Raw genomic sequence first — 19,396 nt, forward strand, 5'->3', positions numbered from 1 at the left:
CTTAGACTACTCTGCACTTCTGTGTCCTTCATTTGCAGGTGCTTCTACACAAGTTGATGCACCACAAGTCTGCCATTCCTCAGAGAAAACCCATCCTCTGGTTCAGCTCACGGGGAACCTTTCCTTGCTGCCAGCCAAGGCTTAGCACAAGAGAAAGGAAGGATTGTGATCTGCATGCTCTCTGATTAGCTGAAGCCTGCCATAAACCTATACCTCTCTTTGTATTTCTGGATATGCTTGGTACCACTCCTCTTTGCACTGTCACCAAAGGGGGAAGGAAATGCTGCTGCTGGTCCCTGGCTGTACCAGAGTTCAAAGGAAAACATCGCTGTTTGGATCTGTATCCGATTAACATCACATTGTCCTGCTGCTTCTTTAATGCCTTTGGGAAATGACAGCTAAGAATACATCTTTAAGTTTCATAGTGCTGTGTTTATGAGGTTACCATCTGAAACAATGTCAAGTGCATGTCATTAACAACCTGAAACCCATTAAGAATCTAACCAAAGGGCCCCTAAGTGAACAGAAAGATTCATTAAAAGGTTCTTCTACCCAATAGCATGCTTTGCAATATACACAAACCTGCAAGAGAAGATTATTCTGTGTTATGCATGGCCTAATTCTTTTATTTAAGATTAAACACCCATCTTTCAGTAAATATCTTAGTGAACAAATACAAGAAGATACAAACACTGGCTAAAAAGAAAAATACCAAACAAGAATTAACCTGCAAAGTAAAGAAATACTATCTTTCCAGGGGGGAAAAGCCAGATTTCTATTCCCTCGTGCTAAAACCCTTCTGTATAATCATCATTATATGTGTTTCCATTTACCTTTCCCCCCCAAAACACTCAATACCAGGAAGATAATATTCAAACTAAATAAAAACGGGCCCCAAATTTCAGTGTAGCATTCACAGGACCCTCTTTTTGTTATTTCACTTAAAGCTTATCATCCACCACCACCGAGATGGAGCCCTCAGTGCTTACTTGAGCTCAACTTGCCTAAATGCTTCCAAAGCAGCACTGAAGAACAGGTCAAAACATGCAAAGCAATATGAACCTCAACGTACATTTGTAAAGGATCAATCAGGGTTTCTTCTGTAAACCTGTGAAAAATGGCAATATAACCCAGTGAAGTTCAATTTGCCTTTCGGAACAACAGATGAGAACAAATCGGAGCTTTCTTGAGGATATCTATTAGGATCAAACAGAGAAAACTTGAAGAGCCGTGGGGTTTTGGTTAATAATTCATAGCCAGTAGTCCCTTCTTAACTAGAAACATTCAAACAATTCTTCTTTAATCAGAAGACTTAGCCTGCACTGCAAGCACACAATGCAACCTTAAAGATTTTGTGGTCCGTGGCAAGAAAGGCAGTAGAGCAACATTAATGCACCGAATCTCTTGCCACTAAACAAGTGTCTATGCCTGCTCCACAAGGTACGCTCCTAGACCTCTGCAAGCACTCTCCCATCAATGCCAGTTCCTCACAACAAAGTTCAGCTACTAGGACAGAGGGTTTTGGGAGGTTAAGATTCCACCTTTCAGGAAGACAAGCTTCCAATTTCCCCCTGCCCTCTACTTGAGGATTTCAAAATGTCCAATAGTAAAAGAGACAAGGGAGAACACACAAACGGAATGACTTGTGCACCTGCAGCCTGCACATCTGCAAGCAGTTTGATCTGATCCATCTCCTAGGACCCACAGGTTCAGTGTGGGAGCCTCTTCAGTGTTTTACCACTGGGGGCTGTCTGGTTCACACCATTGCCACGAGGTTCACTCCTTCACTTCTCAGGTGGGCCATAACAATCACTGGACCACTCTGGTTCCTCTTTGAGTTGCAGCACAAGGTATGGCTTGGGCTCCAACACAGCGCTTTTATCTACCACCAGGTTGCAAGTGGGCTGCTTCTTCTGACTCCTGTTTTAACTTGAAAGTAAATGATGTAGACGTGTGTCAGCCTGAGTATCTTTGTACTGAATTGCTTTGGTTTGCTCACTTCTGCTGAAATCTTCAGCTTAACTGTAGTATGACTGACTATTACACAGTGGCTCTCCCACTCATACCTCTTTAACTAGGTCTTGCGCAACAAATGAAACCAAATCAAGCCCAGCACCTTTTCTTGTGGGTTTCTAAACAGTAGTAGCTCTGGGAAGCAACCATTCAATGCATCCAAAAGCTCTTCCAAATCCCACCTGGATAAGGGATTTCTTCCATCCACATGTGAGGAGTTGTGAGCTATTACTACCTGTCTAATTTTGCAGCATCCCACAACCAGCTGATATTCTCCTTTGGCCTCCCTCCTCTTCAATGTGACAAGTGTTAGAAATAGGCACATTCACCCTAATATTGTTAAGGGAAGGAGGCTGCTCCTGACAATCGCCTCTGTTTCTACCAGGAACACTATTTGGTAGTGGACAGTTGTGCTGTTATTAAGACCCCATATGCACAAAGCCTGAGATGAGGCATTTTCTTTCACCTTTCTTGACCTGGGAATTTTACAAAAGGGCAAGTCTTATTTTCTTCCAAATAGCAAACAAATTCCACCATGGAAGAATGTATAAAGACAGGAGAGTGAAAGGAACTGCTCGAAAGATAACTAGAGATTTAGACCTTCCTGAAACAAGAGAAGAAGGGAGTCATGTATCTTCAGCTTCACTGGAAGCACCAAAACATGCCCTGGACAGTTGTTTGGGGACCCAGGGAGAACTGCCCTCTGCATGCTAAGGTTTTCCTCATTTGGCCTGTGCAGGTCTCCTTTCAGAGACCGTAACTCAGATGAAAGGGATGATGCTGGCCACTCCACTCTGCTTTTCTTCTGCCGTTAAGTGTTGAGCAGCCAATGAATCAAGGTGATTCAGCACACAGGCAAGCTGAACACCACGGGAACTGGACTGGCTCTCATCATCATGCCAAGAGCCACGGGGCTAAGATTAATGGAAAAGTGCTAACTAAGGAATCCCTTTCACGGCAATGTCTTTTGTCCCAGTGCCTGTCACACTAGCAACAGAGACACACAGGGACCACTTCCTGATTCACTGGTGAAAAGTAAACGGAAAGAGGCAATAAAGAGAAAGATACGCAACGTGACACAGTGAAGAGTGAAGAGCAAGGCATTATCTTTGCTTTCCAAATTCCAAAGGGCACAAAAGCTGCTTCTGGCTTGCCCTCATGTGGTTTCTATTTGCACGCAGCGTTTTTATTCCCTGAAGTATATCACTTGCCTGCCTGGTTGTACAGCACAGTATTTACATCCACACTAGAAGATAAACCAGCCACCGGAGTTACCAGAGTACTCCACTGAGGCCAAGAATTTGTTCCCATAATTCACCACAGTCACACATTAGAGTATTCTCTGCCCTGTGCCTACATCTGGCAGCCTGCTCTTCCCAGCAAGTAGGAATAAATGCAGGACCTGCTGATTAAAGAAGGCATGCACTCACTGTCTAACAGACCCACAGAAGAAAGCAGTTATACAAACACTGTGTTTACCACGTGCAATTGAAAACATGACACGGGGGGGGGGGGGAAGCTATTGTTTGGTTCTTAACCCAAACAGTGTTATTTCTATACATCTGAAATCCAATACAGATGTCCTTCATAAAGCTTAAGTAGCCATATTTTGGGTTAAGATGTCTATACAAAGTGGTAAACTTTTACCTTAACACAATTCACTATTGTTTCAGAGCTCTTTTGCTATTGCCTACTGTTTACCCCGCAGACAATGAAGTCAGTTTTGTCCTTTCATTTCCTGGGTAAAAGAATAAAGATGCAGATGAATACCAGAAGCAAAACTGTTCCATTTGTATTGGAAATACCTTTGCCTGTTCCATCCCTTGTGCATTTTGGATACTGGACCCTACAGAAATAACTCTCCAGTTAGGAATTCCTTTTAGAACCCTGCTGTAAGCTGCCTGAGAACATGGTGCAAGTCCAAAGTGTAATCTCTGCCTTACCAGACTTGAGGAAGTTCTGCTGAGGGTCACGCAGAGGCACAACTTGAACCCTTACTCTGTTTAAAGACAATGATTTAAGTGTTCAGAACAAGCCAGTACCTTTTTGCAGCAGACGAAAGAGTTTCTTTTCTGGCAACAGAAACAGAGGAACTGTGGCTTGTTTTCCTGCTTCCTGCACTCCCATTGGTTATACAGGACATGGAGATCGCTTCTCGGAGGCTTGGCTGACCTAGGGAAGAACAGAGTGAAGAACACAAGGTTTTACGGCTGTATCCAAGGATCCATCTGAACAACCAAAGCTTTCAGATTTGGACCCAACATCACAACGGCAGCAGCCCCAGCACTCAGGACAGCTATCTAGCCTACACCCAGTGACACACGTTCATGAAATCCTTCACCTGGAGATGGAAGAGCTGGGATACTAAGACAGGCAAGAATCCATTTTGATAGGGGCCAGTTTATTTACTGCCTTGATGCCAGAAAGTACTTCAATGCAGTGACGTAGCACATCTCTTTCCAGTTGTGATCCCCAGGGATTATAGACTACAGCTAGCCTTGGGAAGTTGGATAGCTCCAGCAGCTGTGGTACAGCAGATCTGGTTATTCCAACTCTGTTGTTCCAACCCATCCCAGCTCAGACAACACCACATGAGGTTTCTTGCTTTTAGTTTGCTCTTATTCTCTTTACTGAAGAGGAAAGCAGCTGCAGGCAGAAGCCCTCTCTGTACTTAAAGCATTACAAAGTTATTTCAGGGTTGTGATCCTAAGGATTCTGAAATCAAGCTTTTCAGATGCCTCTTCCACCTTGAAAAGGTATCGCCCCATGGTACAGGTCGGTACAGAGCTATGGTATGAAGCTGCCGATACGGGTCACTCTGTGGAACATCTGCCACAGGCAGTGAGATGACAGACTCCCTTGGGGGATGAATCAAGGCTGTGTGTGTATGTGTGAAGAAGGCTGTTGTCTGTCAGATGCCCGCTTCACTCACTGCAGGAGTTTGAAACTATGCAGTGAATGTGGGAGGGGACTGCAAGGAAGACTGGGGGAGCGAAGGCTCTTCTATTTAAAGAGCTGAATGCTCGTCCAACAATCGGCTCGAGACCTGCCCCTGCCCCAGCCCATCAGGGAAATACAAGGCACTTAAACCCGACATTTCACCCTTTCCCACTGTCTCCAGCCTTTTATTGTGGGCCTGCCTTATTTCTAAGCTCTTACTCAGGAAAGAGCTTTGCCCCCTCCGCCCCTTGGGGACTAAACTTGTGCTTTTCCCCTCTGAAGCATTACATCCTGGGCTAATTTCACATGGAGCATTCAGAAATCAACAGTCACTTTAGACCCCATCTCCGTGCCACATCCCCATTTAACAAACAACAAGTTGTTACTGCATCTCATGGCGTCATGATGTCCAGTCACTGACTTCAGCAACAAGTACGAAGGACAGGAGAGACAGGGAAATACCAGGCCTGTGCTCGTGGCAGGCTTGGAATAGTGTGACATAGATAAGGCATGAGGCCACACACTGAAGATTAAAGTGAGGAGTAAAAACCAGAGGGGGAAAACTGAGTGCTATGCACACAACAGAGTAAACTCACACCGATGCTTCATTTGAACAACACCAGCATCTGCACCATTTATCACATCACATTTGATCAGGCAGGCTGAGAGGCAAATGAGTTCTTACTTTAAGCAATCACTTTACATATGAGATGCACCCATTAAGGGTACATTAGATTTCAGTACCATGTGATGAAGGCAGAACCAGGCTGACCTGCACTAACCTACAGTGCTTCAAAAGCACCAGGCAGCACGTGAGCACACCTGAAAGGAAAGCCAAAAGGAGAACGCAGAAATGCCAGGCAGAAATGAGAATAAAGGAACCCTGAAGGAAAAAAAACCCCACAGTTCGAAACCCAGACTGGTTTGGGCTGGAAAGGACCTTAAAACTTATCCAGTTCCAGCCCCTGCCGCAGGCAGAGACCCCTTCCACTGGAGCAGCTTGCTCCAAGCCCCTGTGTCCAACCTGGCCTTGAACACTGCCAGGGATGGGGCAGCCACAGCTTCCCTGGGCACCCTGTGCCAGCGCCTCAGCACCCCCACAGGGAAGAGCTTCTGCCTTAGATCTAACCTGAACTTGCCCTGTTTCAGTCTGAACCCATCACCCCTTGTCCTGTGCCTGCAGTCCCTGATGAAGAGTCCCTCTCCAGCATCCTTGTAGCCCCCTTCAGATACTGGAAGCTGCTCTGAGGTCTCCATACAGCTTCTCTTCTCCAGGCTGAACAGCCCCAATGCTCTCAGCCTGCCACTTAAATACAGAAAGACGGCAAAGATCCTTCCTAAACTCTGCATAAATCAACCCAGCACCATCCCTTCCAGCCGCTGGTACTTCAAGACCCTTTTATTTGTAACATGCACATTTGGAACACAGACTTGACTTTGAAAATGAAGATACTGAACAAAACGTTGAAGGCTGAAGTGATTTTTATGCCTCTATCTAACTCAGATGCAAGAACAAAAGCACTTAAGCTTAAAAAGCACTTTTAGCATTAGAAGCCTATAAATAAGCTTCTTTTCAGTGTCAGAAGAAATCATCTTCTTTGTGGAGATGTGCAATATCAATGCCTATGATTCACTCCTGAACTGTGGATGACCTTAACATCTCCGTCTGCTCATCGTAACAGATCAATGCCTCTCCAACCAGCACTAGCATAGCTTTCCAGAAACACAGATCAGGACACGCAGTAGCAGCAGCTCCCAGTACAGTGGGGAAAGCATTCAGCAGGAAGTGTAAAGAACATCAATGCTACAGACACACTATGAGAAGTTAAGATGGGGAACAAACCGCTCAGTTTTGTCAAGCAAGGAACACTGCTATTTTCTTCACTGACAACATCTAGAATAATTCCCCCTACCAGCTATGACAAGTGCCAGTTCCTGCTTTACATCCAAGGACTAAGCACATCATGGCATGCAGGACTGAGGTGGAGATGAAGGTTTCTGAACCAAAGTGACTCATAAATTACATGTAACTCCCGAGTCCCTCATTTCTTGGACAAGTAACTGAAACATCTGGACCCAGAGCAGAACATCCATATCTAGGACAAACCGCACAGTCAGACTTCTCTCACATGTCAAACACACACCAGGCTTTTCTACACTCCACAACCAGATCCTGGTCAGGTCAGTCACAGCTGAGCTATGCCACGCTCTAATGCAATGAAACATAAAAAACAACTGCCAGGTTAGTTTTAATGCCATGGATAAGAGCCTATATCCTACCTCTAACCACAAGCATTTTCCTGCCTGCACTTGTATTTCCTGCTTAGACAACCTAACCATGCTCACAGTTTCTAGAGCAATTCTGCACATGCCAGCACGCTGACCACCACTGCAAGGGCAAGTCTATTTCATGCTTTCACTGATGAAGCTTGCAGCAATGAAACTGAAGTCAATTCCTGTTAACACAAGTGCCTTAATAGTAGTGAAATGAAAGCACTGCAATGAACATGACACCTGAAGAGCTGTGCTTCCATTAACACAGTGAGATGGCGTTTGATGCAAAATGCTACTTAGGATCTTTACACTACTTCCCAACAGGGAAGGGAGCAGGAAAGGAAAACTCTCCAGATCCCCGTTATAAAAGCACACTGCGCTTCAGTACAGAGCTGCTTCTGCATGTCCCCAACACCCCTGCTTTAACTATGCTGCCTCTTGGTCTACCAGCCTGCACTCTGAGGCAGCCTCTCTGGAAACCACCACCCACTGCTTCCGTTTCCTCTGTGAGCTGAATTTGTGTATGGGTTATTTGGTATCTATTCTTGCCCAAGCAAGGGGGAATGCTCCTCCAAAGGTTTAACCTGGGGCAAGGCTCCCCATCCCTTCCAGGTCCAGAAAAAGGACATGAACTCTGCGCTTCTCTGCAGGCAGACATCAGGGGTGCTTTAGGTAGATGGGCACTTCTTCAGGCAGGAGCTCGTGCCCCAGTGATACCATTAGTCTGAGACATTTCACCGGTGCTATTGTGAACCTGCCTCCACACCCAGAGCCTGAGGGATGGGTTCTCCTCTTACACACAATTTGACACCCTGGAAGACTGCAATAGGCTTTCCAGGCACCAGCTGTGAGCCAATCCATCTTGCTGGCAGCCACAAGTACCAGAGTGCTTTACACTTTCCTTTCCTCTGGGGTCCAGGTAATCTTTGGGTTTGGAGCCTTTTGTGTTAAGAGCATCAATCACTCAGCAAGAGCAGAGACGTGTGGCAACACGAGCACAGAGCAGCCAAAAGCAAAGACCTTCCCACCAGAGAAATCCTTCTTACCAAGCCATCTATTATAAGAAGAGAGAAAGAAAGATAGAAAGGAAAAAGAAATCAAACCAAGCCAACCCCACACACTACAATCCCCCCAACCCTGTAGCTGCTGGGAACCTGTTTCTTAATCAAGCTCCTCCACATTTCCAGTCCTCAGGCCCTGTTAGTTTCTCCTCAACTGCATGCAGAGATGGAGAAGCACCACCATGGCCTTTTTAGCCCCAAAAGATTTTCTCCCTTTAGAATGACTTTGCTTTGAGAAATCATAAACAGGGAAACAAGCCCCATATGAACACTCCCAGCCTGCTTTCCACTATGCAGTAACAGACAAGCGTCCGTTCTGTTGCAACCCCTACTAAAGGTGTTTCCCTCACAGAGTATCTCCACTTTGTGCTTTACTAAGGGAGCACTGAAGTGGCTAAAAATTCTCACCCTTTATATCTCATAGACTTTGCAAATCACCTCTCCCTGTATGGAGAGCAGCTTGCTTCTGAGACAGGGCTCCAGAGACATCATCAGAGACAGTAACCTCCCGCCTGGCAGCCCATGGGTTTGAACAGAAACGTACCCATGCCCAGGTGAGTTTTTCCAGTGAAGGCACGACTAAGCTCAAAACAAGCATGCAACAGCGATATAGGAGAGAAGACAAACGCAGGCAGACTACAAGGATAATGCAAACAAGTTATCTTCATCTATAGCTGCGTCAGTCTACCAACCTAAACTAAAGGCATAAGTAAACTCGGAGGAGAATGAGCTCACCAGATGTGCAATGCAGACAAAACAAGCACAAAGGATGAAGAGACCCCTTTTGCACTAAGTTGAGCCATAAACTGAGTGAGAAAAACAAGTGGACAGAAGGTGGGGATTTGCCCCTTTCAGCACAACTCCTGATCTGTTCAAAAGCCCTGCTTTTAGCTTATGGAAAAGCTCTCTTCAAAGACACTGCTGGAGTGGCAACAAGAAACAAAACAGAGGTTTCCGAAAACCCTTTTCAGCAGCAAGTAGGAAAGACTTGTTCAGACGGGGTTAGATACTGCCTGTGACTCCGACTAAAACTGTTCTGGCTGATGGGAAGATTCAAGATGGCTTTTCTGGTACTACCATTCCTGTAAGCTCAGGGTATTTCAGAAGTATCTATCCCGCTGTGTTGCCATCCTTCAAATGAAACACATCCTCAGCATTCAGAGACAGCCACAGCTATTCTCTTCACTCCTTATTTCTGTCAGGATGTACGTAAGGGCTGCTGGAGAGACAAATACTGCTGTGAATCAAAGCCCCAGCAGCTCTTCCTCTTATGGAAACCTACCTGTAGTATTTACCAGGAACCTACAATCGTTGTAATGCAGATTCTCAACAGGATCGTGAACACCCAAAAGGGTTTGGGAGGAATATAATTACCTATGCAGCAAAAATGATGTGACCAGTGAGAGCCTGTTATGTACCTGCACGTTACTTCAAAGTAACAACTACTTCCTTGAGGTTTAACTTTTGCCTGACAATTCAGCTCTCCTGCCAGCCCCGCTCGCTCATGAAGAGAATCCCTTTCCCTTGTCAAAACACTTCAACAGGTCTTTCTCTACTGAATGAACATAACAGAAATATAAAGTACAGCCTAAGGTACCTCAAAAAACTATGTGCGAGCTCAGTTTGAAGTATCCATTCATATACCGATGCTTAACTCAATGTTCACCTCAAACTTCTTCATCAAGTCTCATTTTAGACTTGTAAAACTGCAGTGACTGTGAAACATTTTCCTTTGTGACCAGCTACATGGAGCTGGTTTCATTATTAATGAATTAGTATCTTATTAACAGTGACATTAACATGTTGCCTGTTGGGTAACAACACAATGGGGACATATCCACCACAGTTCAGATGCAGTGCCAATTAGTTAGAACTCACTGAAGTTCAATATAGTAGCTCACGTGTGTACATCTCTGAGCCTGCCCCCATCTCTCTCCTCACAGATACATACTATTGCCATTAACTGGTAGAGATGGAATAGCCCAGAGCTGAAGATATTCAGATACTCCTCCCCCCAGTAAATAATTCAGGTAGTTGTCACTGAATAAATCCACCTGGAGAACCTGGCATGGCCAAAGACCCTCCGAGTCCCAGGGCGGAGATAGCTCCAAGGCATTCTGCAGAAGAGACCAAGTTTGCACTGCTGGTGCATGGAGCTCACTGCATACTAGACAGCTCCAAGCCGAAGGTCTTTAGCCACATGTGCATAGCCCAGCTCTTCTGCGTTTAAATGGGAAGAATAGGGTCCTATGTTGCACATATTTTGTCCAGAGTTTTCCACTTGGATATCTTCTCCTTGTCATAACGGACAGCAAACAGCAAAGAATGATTTAGTTGCAATCCTTGCTAGAGCTCCGTTTTACACTGAGTTACAGAAGGAAGTCTCAATCTTGATGAGGCTGCAACTGCACACTGAGTAGATAAAAGCTGCATTTATAAGCAAAGATGACAACAGCCTACCATTTAGCAAGCAAGAGAGAATGGCAGGATTCAGAGCCCAAGCATCACTTCCTTCCATCTGGCAGAGAGACTGCAGAGCCACTTCATTAAGGAATCTGATCTCCCTGCCACATCCAAGATAATTCAAACTTCCAGCATTTGCATCTCGTGCGCTTTCAGCCTGCACAACTCAGCCCCCCAGACAAGCACAGGCTTTGGTGTGCTCAGTGTTACACTGCTGGTGGTGGCATGGGTGTACTTCAAGTCTGAATGTAGGGATTGAGCCCAGAGAACTCCACACTGCATGACTTGGTAGGGATATACAAGCACTTATGGTGAATTACAACTGTGAATTATCTGAAATATAATCTAGCCTTGTATTTAATCATCTGGTTTCTTTACTTTTAAACAGCCCCATATATTTCCAAGTTGCAACATACAACTCACTAGCCACTAAGCAAAAGAGATACTGCTGGGTGGCTACAGGGCTGCTTCTTCCAGGAACCTACTGGTGCAGGTGAACAAAAACTAACCATGGTCAGCAAGCTTCCTCATTTGGTAGCAATGTATTCTGGGCTATCTGGTTTGGTTTTCATTTAGGAGCAGAGGGAAACGTAGCCTCTAACATGCCCCTTCAAGTGAGTAACTTGTAGGTGAAGTCAAAGCAGAGACTCAGAAGTGCCCATAAGCCCCAGAGCCCCTGTGGCAGATTCAAGGCTGCAGCTGTAAAGCCTTCCACCATTTCAATTAAACCAGGACCCTTTCAACAAGAAGGAAGGTCAATGTTCAGAGGTGTCGAGTAAACACATTGGCAGACAGTCAGATTAATATGGTATTTCAGAGATGCATTGGCCATGTCAGAGATCAGAGCCATATACTGTGAAGCCACTCTAAAAATCCCAAGTCCTTCAGCTCAAAACATACCTACCTTTGCAAAGGAGACAGAAGAGGGGAATGAAGAAGTGACCAACAGAGAACATTCTAAATGACAAGACTCCAATCCTATAAAGAACTCACCAAATACGGCCTTACCTTTGCTTGGTGCTGATTTTCTCACAGAAGCTACATGATCTTCAGAGATGGCGAGACGCCTCAGCACATCAGCCAGCGCTGCCTTGAGCACAGTGATTTCATCTTCTTGTTGCTGTACTCTCAGCTCCAGGGCTGAAAGGCGGTCCTGGACATCAGACGTGCTCGCAGCTGAGATGCTGTCATCTGTACAGAGGGAAAACAGAGTGGAAAGAGGCATTTAACTGATGTGCTCTAAACGAAAAGCCACCGAAAACCTGATGTGCTGCATGAGTCTGTGTGTCCCACCATTGTGCAATACTGAAGGTGTTCAGGCAAAGAAGGAATGGCTATTAAGTTAAACTCATCAAATTGATCCTTCAGGATAAAACCATTATGAATCACTGGCTAAGATGGAAGGCTTATGGAGCGTGGCTCTATTACAGTCACAAAAGGCAATGTGCTTTCTGTTAAAATAGTGCTTACCATTAGAAGGAAGACCAGGATTAAGGTTATTTCAATGGCCAAGTGAATGAACTAAAATTGCCTAACTGTGGTAAAGTTCCACTATATATTCTGTGGGATATGTTGAAGATTTTTCGTTATGATGGCTTAGTATTAAAGCAAGTTGTAAAGCGAAACAAATAACTATAATAAAGCCACAGTCTGACCACACAAGTACTGCTAGCCATGACCTAATTGCGTCAAGTGGCAACCTCAGTTTCAATGCTCTGGATTCAGAGTTCTTCCCTTTAGCTTTTTTCACATCACCACCCTGGCCGTGCCAGAAGCCCCGTGACCTTACAACACTTGGCCTGAAGCGAACAGCAAATAAACAGGCTACAGAAAGGTTCCAGAAATCTGTTTGGCCACACAGAGCTGAGTTAGCGTTGAAGACACAATCCAGCCAGATGGGTTCTTCAGTGGTAAAAGGGAAATTACAGCTTCTGCATACTCTTTGCCTCTGACAGTCCTTTGCGTTATTTCTGCCAAGCCAAAACAACACAGAACAGATCCTTTTTATTTGGCTGTTCCAATAAGTTCCAGGCCAAGCACTAAAAAAGCCTCATAAAAGACTACGTTGCTCAATCACATGGGGCTGAGTTCCTCCCCCAGCCTCATTTAGGGCTTGCTAAATACTCAGGAAGGAACCTCCTATTGCAGGTTTACATGATTTACCTGTGTTATCCTCATACAGACAACCTGAGCTCATGTTCCATGAAATTGGCAGGGAATTTACACTGGAGGATAAATAGCTGGTGTTAGTACTGTGATCACATACAAGCAAAACTTTAAGCTCACTGATCCTATGAAGAACTACCAAGGGGTGGGGGAAAGAAGTTAATACAAGCAACAATCATAAAACTCTATTTTTTCACTTTAAAAAGCCTTACTCGTTGACACGGAGCTCTTAAATAGATGTAAGTGAAAGAAACACTAAGCCCAAACCCCTCCAATGAATCAAATATGAAGGAGGTTAAGAAGTTCAATGCCACCTTCCATCCAGTGAAAACACGACACTTGCTACTCAAGGACCAAGAACTGAACCGACCAACATGAAAACTCACAGTCCTGTTTTCACAATGCTAGCAAAAGGGATTAGTAAACCCCGCTGATATGAGCAGTGCAATGTATTCACAGTTATTATTAAACTGGAAGGGACAGTTAAGATTTCATTGACAAAACAACTGCTACAAGAAAGCGGTTTTACGTATGAATTTTAAGGAGGTAGCACAAGTTCTGACAAGGACTGATGGAGTGTATAAAAAGGAACTCAGGTAAAGGTATATTAATTGATGAAGGAAACCTTTCCCTTCAGGGGAGTAAATGGAATGCAAGAAGTGCCATATAATTCATACTTTTGCTATCCTGACAGTAGGAACATAAGCAGTGGACCAGTCAAAATGGACGCTGCAGACAACAAGGACGGTTCTTTTGCAACTGCTATGACATTTAACCTTTATAACTCATCTGACAGCCTTGGCAGTGCTGGGCAACAGTTGGACTGGATGAGCTTAAAGGTCTTTCCCAAACTCGTTGATCCTAAGAGACTCTGAAGCCTGCACTATGCAGACCTCCACTTTATTCACAGAAGCTTTCCAAATCTCTTCCAAACTTAAAGACCTACCCCTAAGCAGTTTAAACACAAAGCCTCCTTCAAGGGCATGCCCTTCCCTGCTCGGAGGGGAAAGAGCTCTTATGTAGGTACAAAGTCAGTCACTCATTGAGAAGTGGGAGAAGAACAAGGGAGGAGATGGACTTCTGCTTCATACACGCTGTCTCGTACCTATCCAGGCCTTCCATGAGCCACTCTCAGTTTACTGCATTACAAGGTTTATTTATGTAAAGAGGGAAACTAATTAAGGGAATATAGCAGGAACTTTGCCAGTGCAGGTGACTGCTGATCAGCCATTCACTTTACAAAACCTTTTCAGTTATCTGGTTATTTTTATGATAAACGAATAGCATCATTTAGAGTAGTTTAGGGTGAGAGCACTGGTACTCAAACGACAGCAGAAACACAGTAAGCGTACACCTATGGTACTGTCAATCTCAAAACAAGACCTTCCACTAGAGCAGCTTGCTCCAAGCCCCTGTGTCCAACCTGGCCTTGAGCACTGCCAGGGATGGGGCAGCCACAGCTTCTCTGGGCACCCTGTGCCAGCGCCTCAGCACCCTCACAGGGAAGAGCTTCTGCCTTAGCTCTAACCTCAACTTGCCCTGTTTCAGTACTCAGTACTCCTGAGACATCTGGATGACCCTAAAACCAGGGTTCATTTCTCACAGCCAGTGAGCAGCATGAACCAGATGCATTCTGTTGATGGGACTCCTCAAAGCACTCCCAGCAGACTGACCAAAGCAGCAGCTCTAACCATCCCTTAGGCTCTCACCAGGAGCTTCAATAGGGGTATTCCATACATAGCGAAGGCACTCAACAGACCTCCCAGCCCACATATCACCCCCCACATGCCAGCAACCAGGCACATGAGCGTAACAGCATTTGAGAAGGATCACCTTTCATCACTCCCTAAGAGAGACTGGCCGCAGTTCTTACCACTGGACCACCTATTCTGGGGCCCCTCACCAATTCCAGAGCATCCATTATCCCATCTGACTCAGTTCCTCCCAGTCCCGACTGAACTGAAGGGCTCCATGCGAGACATCAGCAACAGTTCAAAAAAACAAACCCTACAAACTCCAGCGGATGGAAATTTCAACCACAGGGTGGAAAATGCTGCATTTGATCCAATGCAGCCACACAAACCACAGGTATTTTTAAAGCCCTGTCTCCAAAGGCACCCACACGGTGCTCTGTTCTCTCCAGAGTGCAGGAGTCTTTTATTACAGGAAAGCAATAGAAACTCCTTGGACTGGTATAAAGATGAGGCTGCAAATGTCAGAAGGTAACTGACCCAAAAGAACCCTTGGTCACCAGGGCTGTGATCTGTCCACGTGCACAGGGAGTGCACATTTGCACAACTTGGCATTTTTATACAATCATGGAATGCTTTGGGTTGGAAAGGACCTTAAAGCTAATCCAGTTCCATCAGTGACCCTGAACACTGCCAGGGATGGGGCAGCCACGGCTTCTCTGGGCACCCTGTGCCAGCGCCTCAGCACCCTCACAGGGAAGAGCTTCTGCCTTAGATCTAACCTGAACTTGCCCTGTTTCAGTCTGAACCCATCACCCCTTGTCCTGTCGCTGCAGTCCCTGATGAGGAGTCCCTCTCCAGCATCCTTGTAGCCCCCTTCAGACACACATCCAAAGCGATCATCCCAATGGCTTCCCTACATTTTAATCATAAGCCATGTAAAAAGGTTGCTTCTTATTCCCTGTAAAGAATTCATGCAGGGCTTGCTTGAACACATGCCCACCTAGCACAGACCCATACAGATCTGTACAGTTCACCGCACACCCCAAAACTCAGTTAAAAACCAGAGGGCACAAAGTCTAGCTTTAAATCCTGACAACGCTGCGTTATTGCATTACGTTTTAAAAGAACAACAACGTGGCACTGCTTTGGCCAATGCTTCCTTAGGACTTTCCAACTAAGCATCATCCATGAGATGGTTTTCCCGCAGCACATGACTATTGTGCCATGCAGTAGTTGCTCCTGCTCTTTGCAGACTGCTTTAGGGTTTCTGTGAAGCAAGTTCAGGTCCCCACCATTACATTACGAAGAACAGCACCCATGTTTCCAGGCCATCTCATTTCAAATGGCTGGTGTGGCACAGAAGAGGACCGACTTCTCCCCTAAGATTCATAGCTCTATTTGTTTATGCTACACAGACATGTGCACGCAGGCTTCTTTCCTGGATGCAACCAACCCATGCTGTACTTGACCAACACAAGGGTTCTGCTTGCCTAAGTTTCCAGTAAGTGCATTCTTTACAGGGTGAACCCTTTAAGAAGAAACAGATCAGATTCTAAACTTGCCAATACTAGTTTGGATAGGCAGACTGAGAAAACATAGCACTTACACACACTGCTCATATCTGACATTGGCATCCATACAGTCACTGAAGAGGCAGATAATTACGCTGATGCTCTCACGTATCCTTCCCCAACTGCATGCTTCCCATCAGCTCCACCTCCATTAAGATGTATCTCAACAGTAAGATCTTTGATAGGATTTTCACCACCCACTACTTCGAAAGCCTTGTGGTTTTCAAGTACATTTCTTCCCCTGATATTGCTTAGCTCCTGATGTTCCTGACAGCGTTCCACAACTCCAGACTCTTGGACACTTGGCCTTCAACCAGCAGGACAAACCTTTCCCTTCCGAAGAGGTGTTTCTGCTAAACACAAGTGACCCCTACACCCCATAGGCAGAATTCACCTCCTTGGCATCCCCCTACAAGTCCCTCAGCAGCAATCTCAGTCACCCCAAGCTCTTTTTAACACCTGATGCCCCCCTGTTTTCATGTCACAGTAGAGGGGGGGGGGGGGGGCTAACCCATGGCTCCAGCTCTGCAGGGCAGAGACAAAGCCAGCTGCTGCCTGAGGCTCCAGGGCAGGACACGAGGAGCAGGACACAGCTCTCCTGCACTCCCAAGGCCATATGGAAGAACCTGCATGTTCCGCCTAACCCGAAACCTCAGGATGGGGAAGCGCTGGGCTCCCACAGGTACCTCACACCAGATGTGTCCAGGGCTGCAGGGTGACAGGCAAGTCTCCCAAGTTTTAAATTGGGCAACTACTTAATGAGGAAATTGGGTAATTAGCTGATGCTTTTGATCTTCATCTCTCTCAACTTCACTCTTGCTACATGCAAGCAGCATCCCACACAGCAGAAAGGCGTGTGGCTACCGAGGCACTACTGCAAGAGCTGCAGCAAAGCAGCGCTTTCAGTTCACCCACGTCTTCAAAAAGCAAGACTCAAAGCTTTGCATAGACACAATACAGGGAGACACAGAAAGAAACTGAGAGCAACTCAAAACCATGAACGAGTGCTTTTGAGGCAGAATCACCCTCTTCAGGTTCTGGGTTAGGGGAGGCTATGACCATGCAAAGGCTGCATTTTAATACCTCTATGACCCAGAAGAATAAATACAGGCTTGAAGCATTCACCCAACCCTGACTTTTATGTTCAGGCTTTGACTTCCCACCTGGAACCCTCTTCTTTAGCCGAACATCATTACTGCATTAGCGTACAAATGACAGCAGCGCTGACTGTCACAGACATGCTCAACACTGCGAGCAACAGTAACAACCGTATTCAGACCAAGCTATCCAAGACATCACCAAGCCCAGCAAAAGTCCAGTTCACAGAGAACAACGGGACCACGGGGAACACCGGTTTTCCTGGAGTATTTTACCATCTCATCTCCACACACACAGGTGCCCCCTTGGCAGGAAAGGAGCTGGTGAGAAGGCCTGTAAATCATGGGCCATGGGGGACAGCAAGAAACAACGCAGGAGAAAAGAGTACTTGCCCACCTCTCCCTGCAGCCAGTGATGTCCCAACTGCTCTTGTTGGTGATGAGGGTAATTCCTGCTTGGAGACGTGTGTATTCATGGATTTGCACTGTGCTTCCCCTTAGAACGTAAGCTCAAATCCACACAGGTCACCTCTGCTTTCCCAAGCTACCTTTCCAATCACTTTCTTCCATTAACATGCAAATCAAATCCAAGTTTGCAAAACACCAGAGGAGAAAAAAGTCCAATTGCCACCACTGCTGCACAACACTGGAATGCAGGACCAGCAACACAAATCAAACCTAAAACCTACAGAAACCTTTCAGCATCTTGTTTGGGCAACAAGCTTCCCCAGGGTGTTGTTTGCTATGTAGTGGTAACAAGCGTGGGTTTGCCCCAAAGGAAAGCTGTTCCTACTCTTTCAGCTTGCCATATTCCCGCCTATTCTAGGCTATCATTTCAGCAGCAGGACAGAAAAGCACTGAACTCACAAAGAGATAAAGCAGGCAAAGCAACATCCCTTCTTCCATGGATGCAGTTCATCTCGCACCACACAACATTTACTTGCTGATTTCACTGCTCTCAAACCCTGAAACACAACTGAATGATCGCCAGCTCCTGTTACCTACCAACCAAGTCAGACATCACTGCTGTAAATCCAAGTGTTGGAACAGCTCTACAATCTGTTGGACTGACTGCTTCATTGTGCTGCTTTCTTTGCCTTCCCCCAGGCCCCATAAGTACCTGATCTGTAACATCAAAAACACCACTGTGCAAACTGAGCTTCTTTGATGTCAGTCCGTGCTATTCTAAGCCAATCCAGCAGGAATGCCAGTAAACACAACCCCATCAAGGCAGGAAAAAGACAGTCCTGGCCTATTTCATTAACTTCCTTTCCCAAAGGAATGTGGTTTTGTCCATGCTGCCCAGGTTGTACAGGCTGTGCAGCTGGCAGGGGCTGCTTGTGTTTAACAGGCAAGAGGATGTTATCTTGCAGATACAGCACTATGTTTACTCAGCAAGAACAGTCTCATATCAAAGTAATGGGCACGCATATGAAAGCAGCTGTAGTAGTGTACTGCCACATTAAAGAGATACACTTCCTGATACTGCTATCAAACACAGAGCACAGTGCCTGCTGTTCTTGCTCATCTTCATCCTCCTTCACACTTGACAGAACCTGCTTGAGCCTGTCCTCTGCAGCATCACTTCAGGCCCCAAATGCAGTCACCCTTGCCCATCAGCACTCACCCAAATCCACAGTGAACCCCTTAGGGGTGCCTACACAGCAGGGCAGGATGCCACACTCCTCCTATAGCCCCTTCCCAGGGAGGATGGGGAACCACAGCCCCACTGGAATTTGGTTTAATGGTGCCAGCATCCCCGTGGCCGCTCAAAGCTCCCCCTCTCCAAGCACTCCTCCACCCTGGGAGGGAATCACAGCACCAACCAGGCTGGAAAAGCCCTTCAATCTCATCCAGTCCAACCATTCCCCAGCACTGCCAAGGCCACCACTGACCCACAGTGACTGCAGGCCTGCCCTGGGCAGCCTGTTCCAATGCCTGAGCACCCTCTGGGGCAGGAATTGTTCCTCAGCTCCATCTAAACCTGCCCTGGTGCAGCTTGAGGCTGTTTCTTCTTGTCCCATCCCCTGTTCCTTGGGAGCAGAGCAGTGTCTGTTGGGTGGTTATGCTCAGCAGAAACATGCTTAGACAGAGGAGGCACCAGAGCTGATGTCACT

At 46.1% G+C, this 19,396-nt stretch overlaps 1 protein-coding gene across 5 annotated transcripts in view; it reads right to left on the reverse strand.

Moving 5' to 3' along the window:
* Window positions 1-19,396, reverse strand: part of EML4 (EMAP like 4) — a 127,602-nt gene that overhangs the window by 48,938 nt on the left and 59,268 nt on the right. For all 5 annotated transcript variants that reach the window (XM_061369722.1, XM_061369723.1, XM_061369725.1 and 2 more), the window contains exons 2-3: window positions 11,760-11,942; window positions 4,056-4,185 (exon numbers count right to left, since the gene is read on the reverse strand). In XM_061369722.1, coding sequence (XP_061225706.1) covers window positions 4,056-4,185; window positions 11,760-11,942 — 313 coding nt within the window. The remainder of the gene's footprint in view (window positions 1-4,055; window positions 4,186-11,759; window positions 11,943-19,396) is intronic.

This window comes from Neopsephotus bourkii, unplaced genomic scaffold (genome assembly GCF_033783945.1).
Source record: "Neopsephotus bourkii isolate Nb327-2 ecotype Australia unplaced genomic scaffold, CSIRO-AGI_Nbou_v1 NB_1510, whole genome shotgun sequence".
NCBI classification, from domain to species: Eukaryota; Metazoa; Chordata; class Aves; order Psittaciformes; family Psittacidae; genus Neopsephotus; species Neopsephotus bourkii.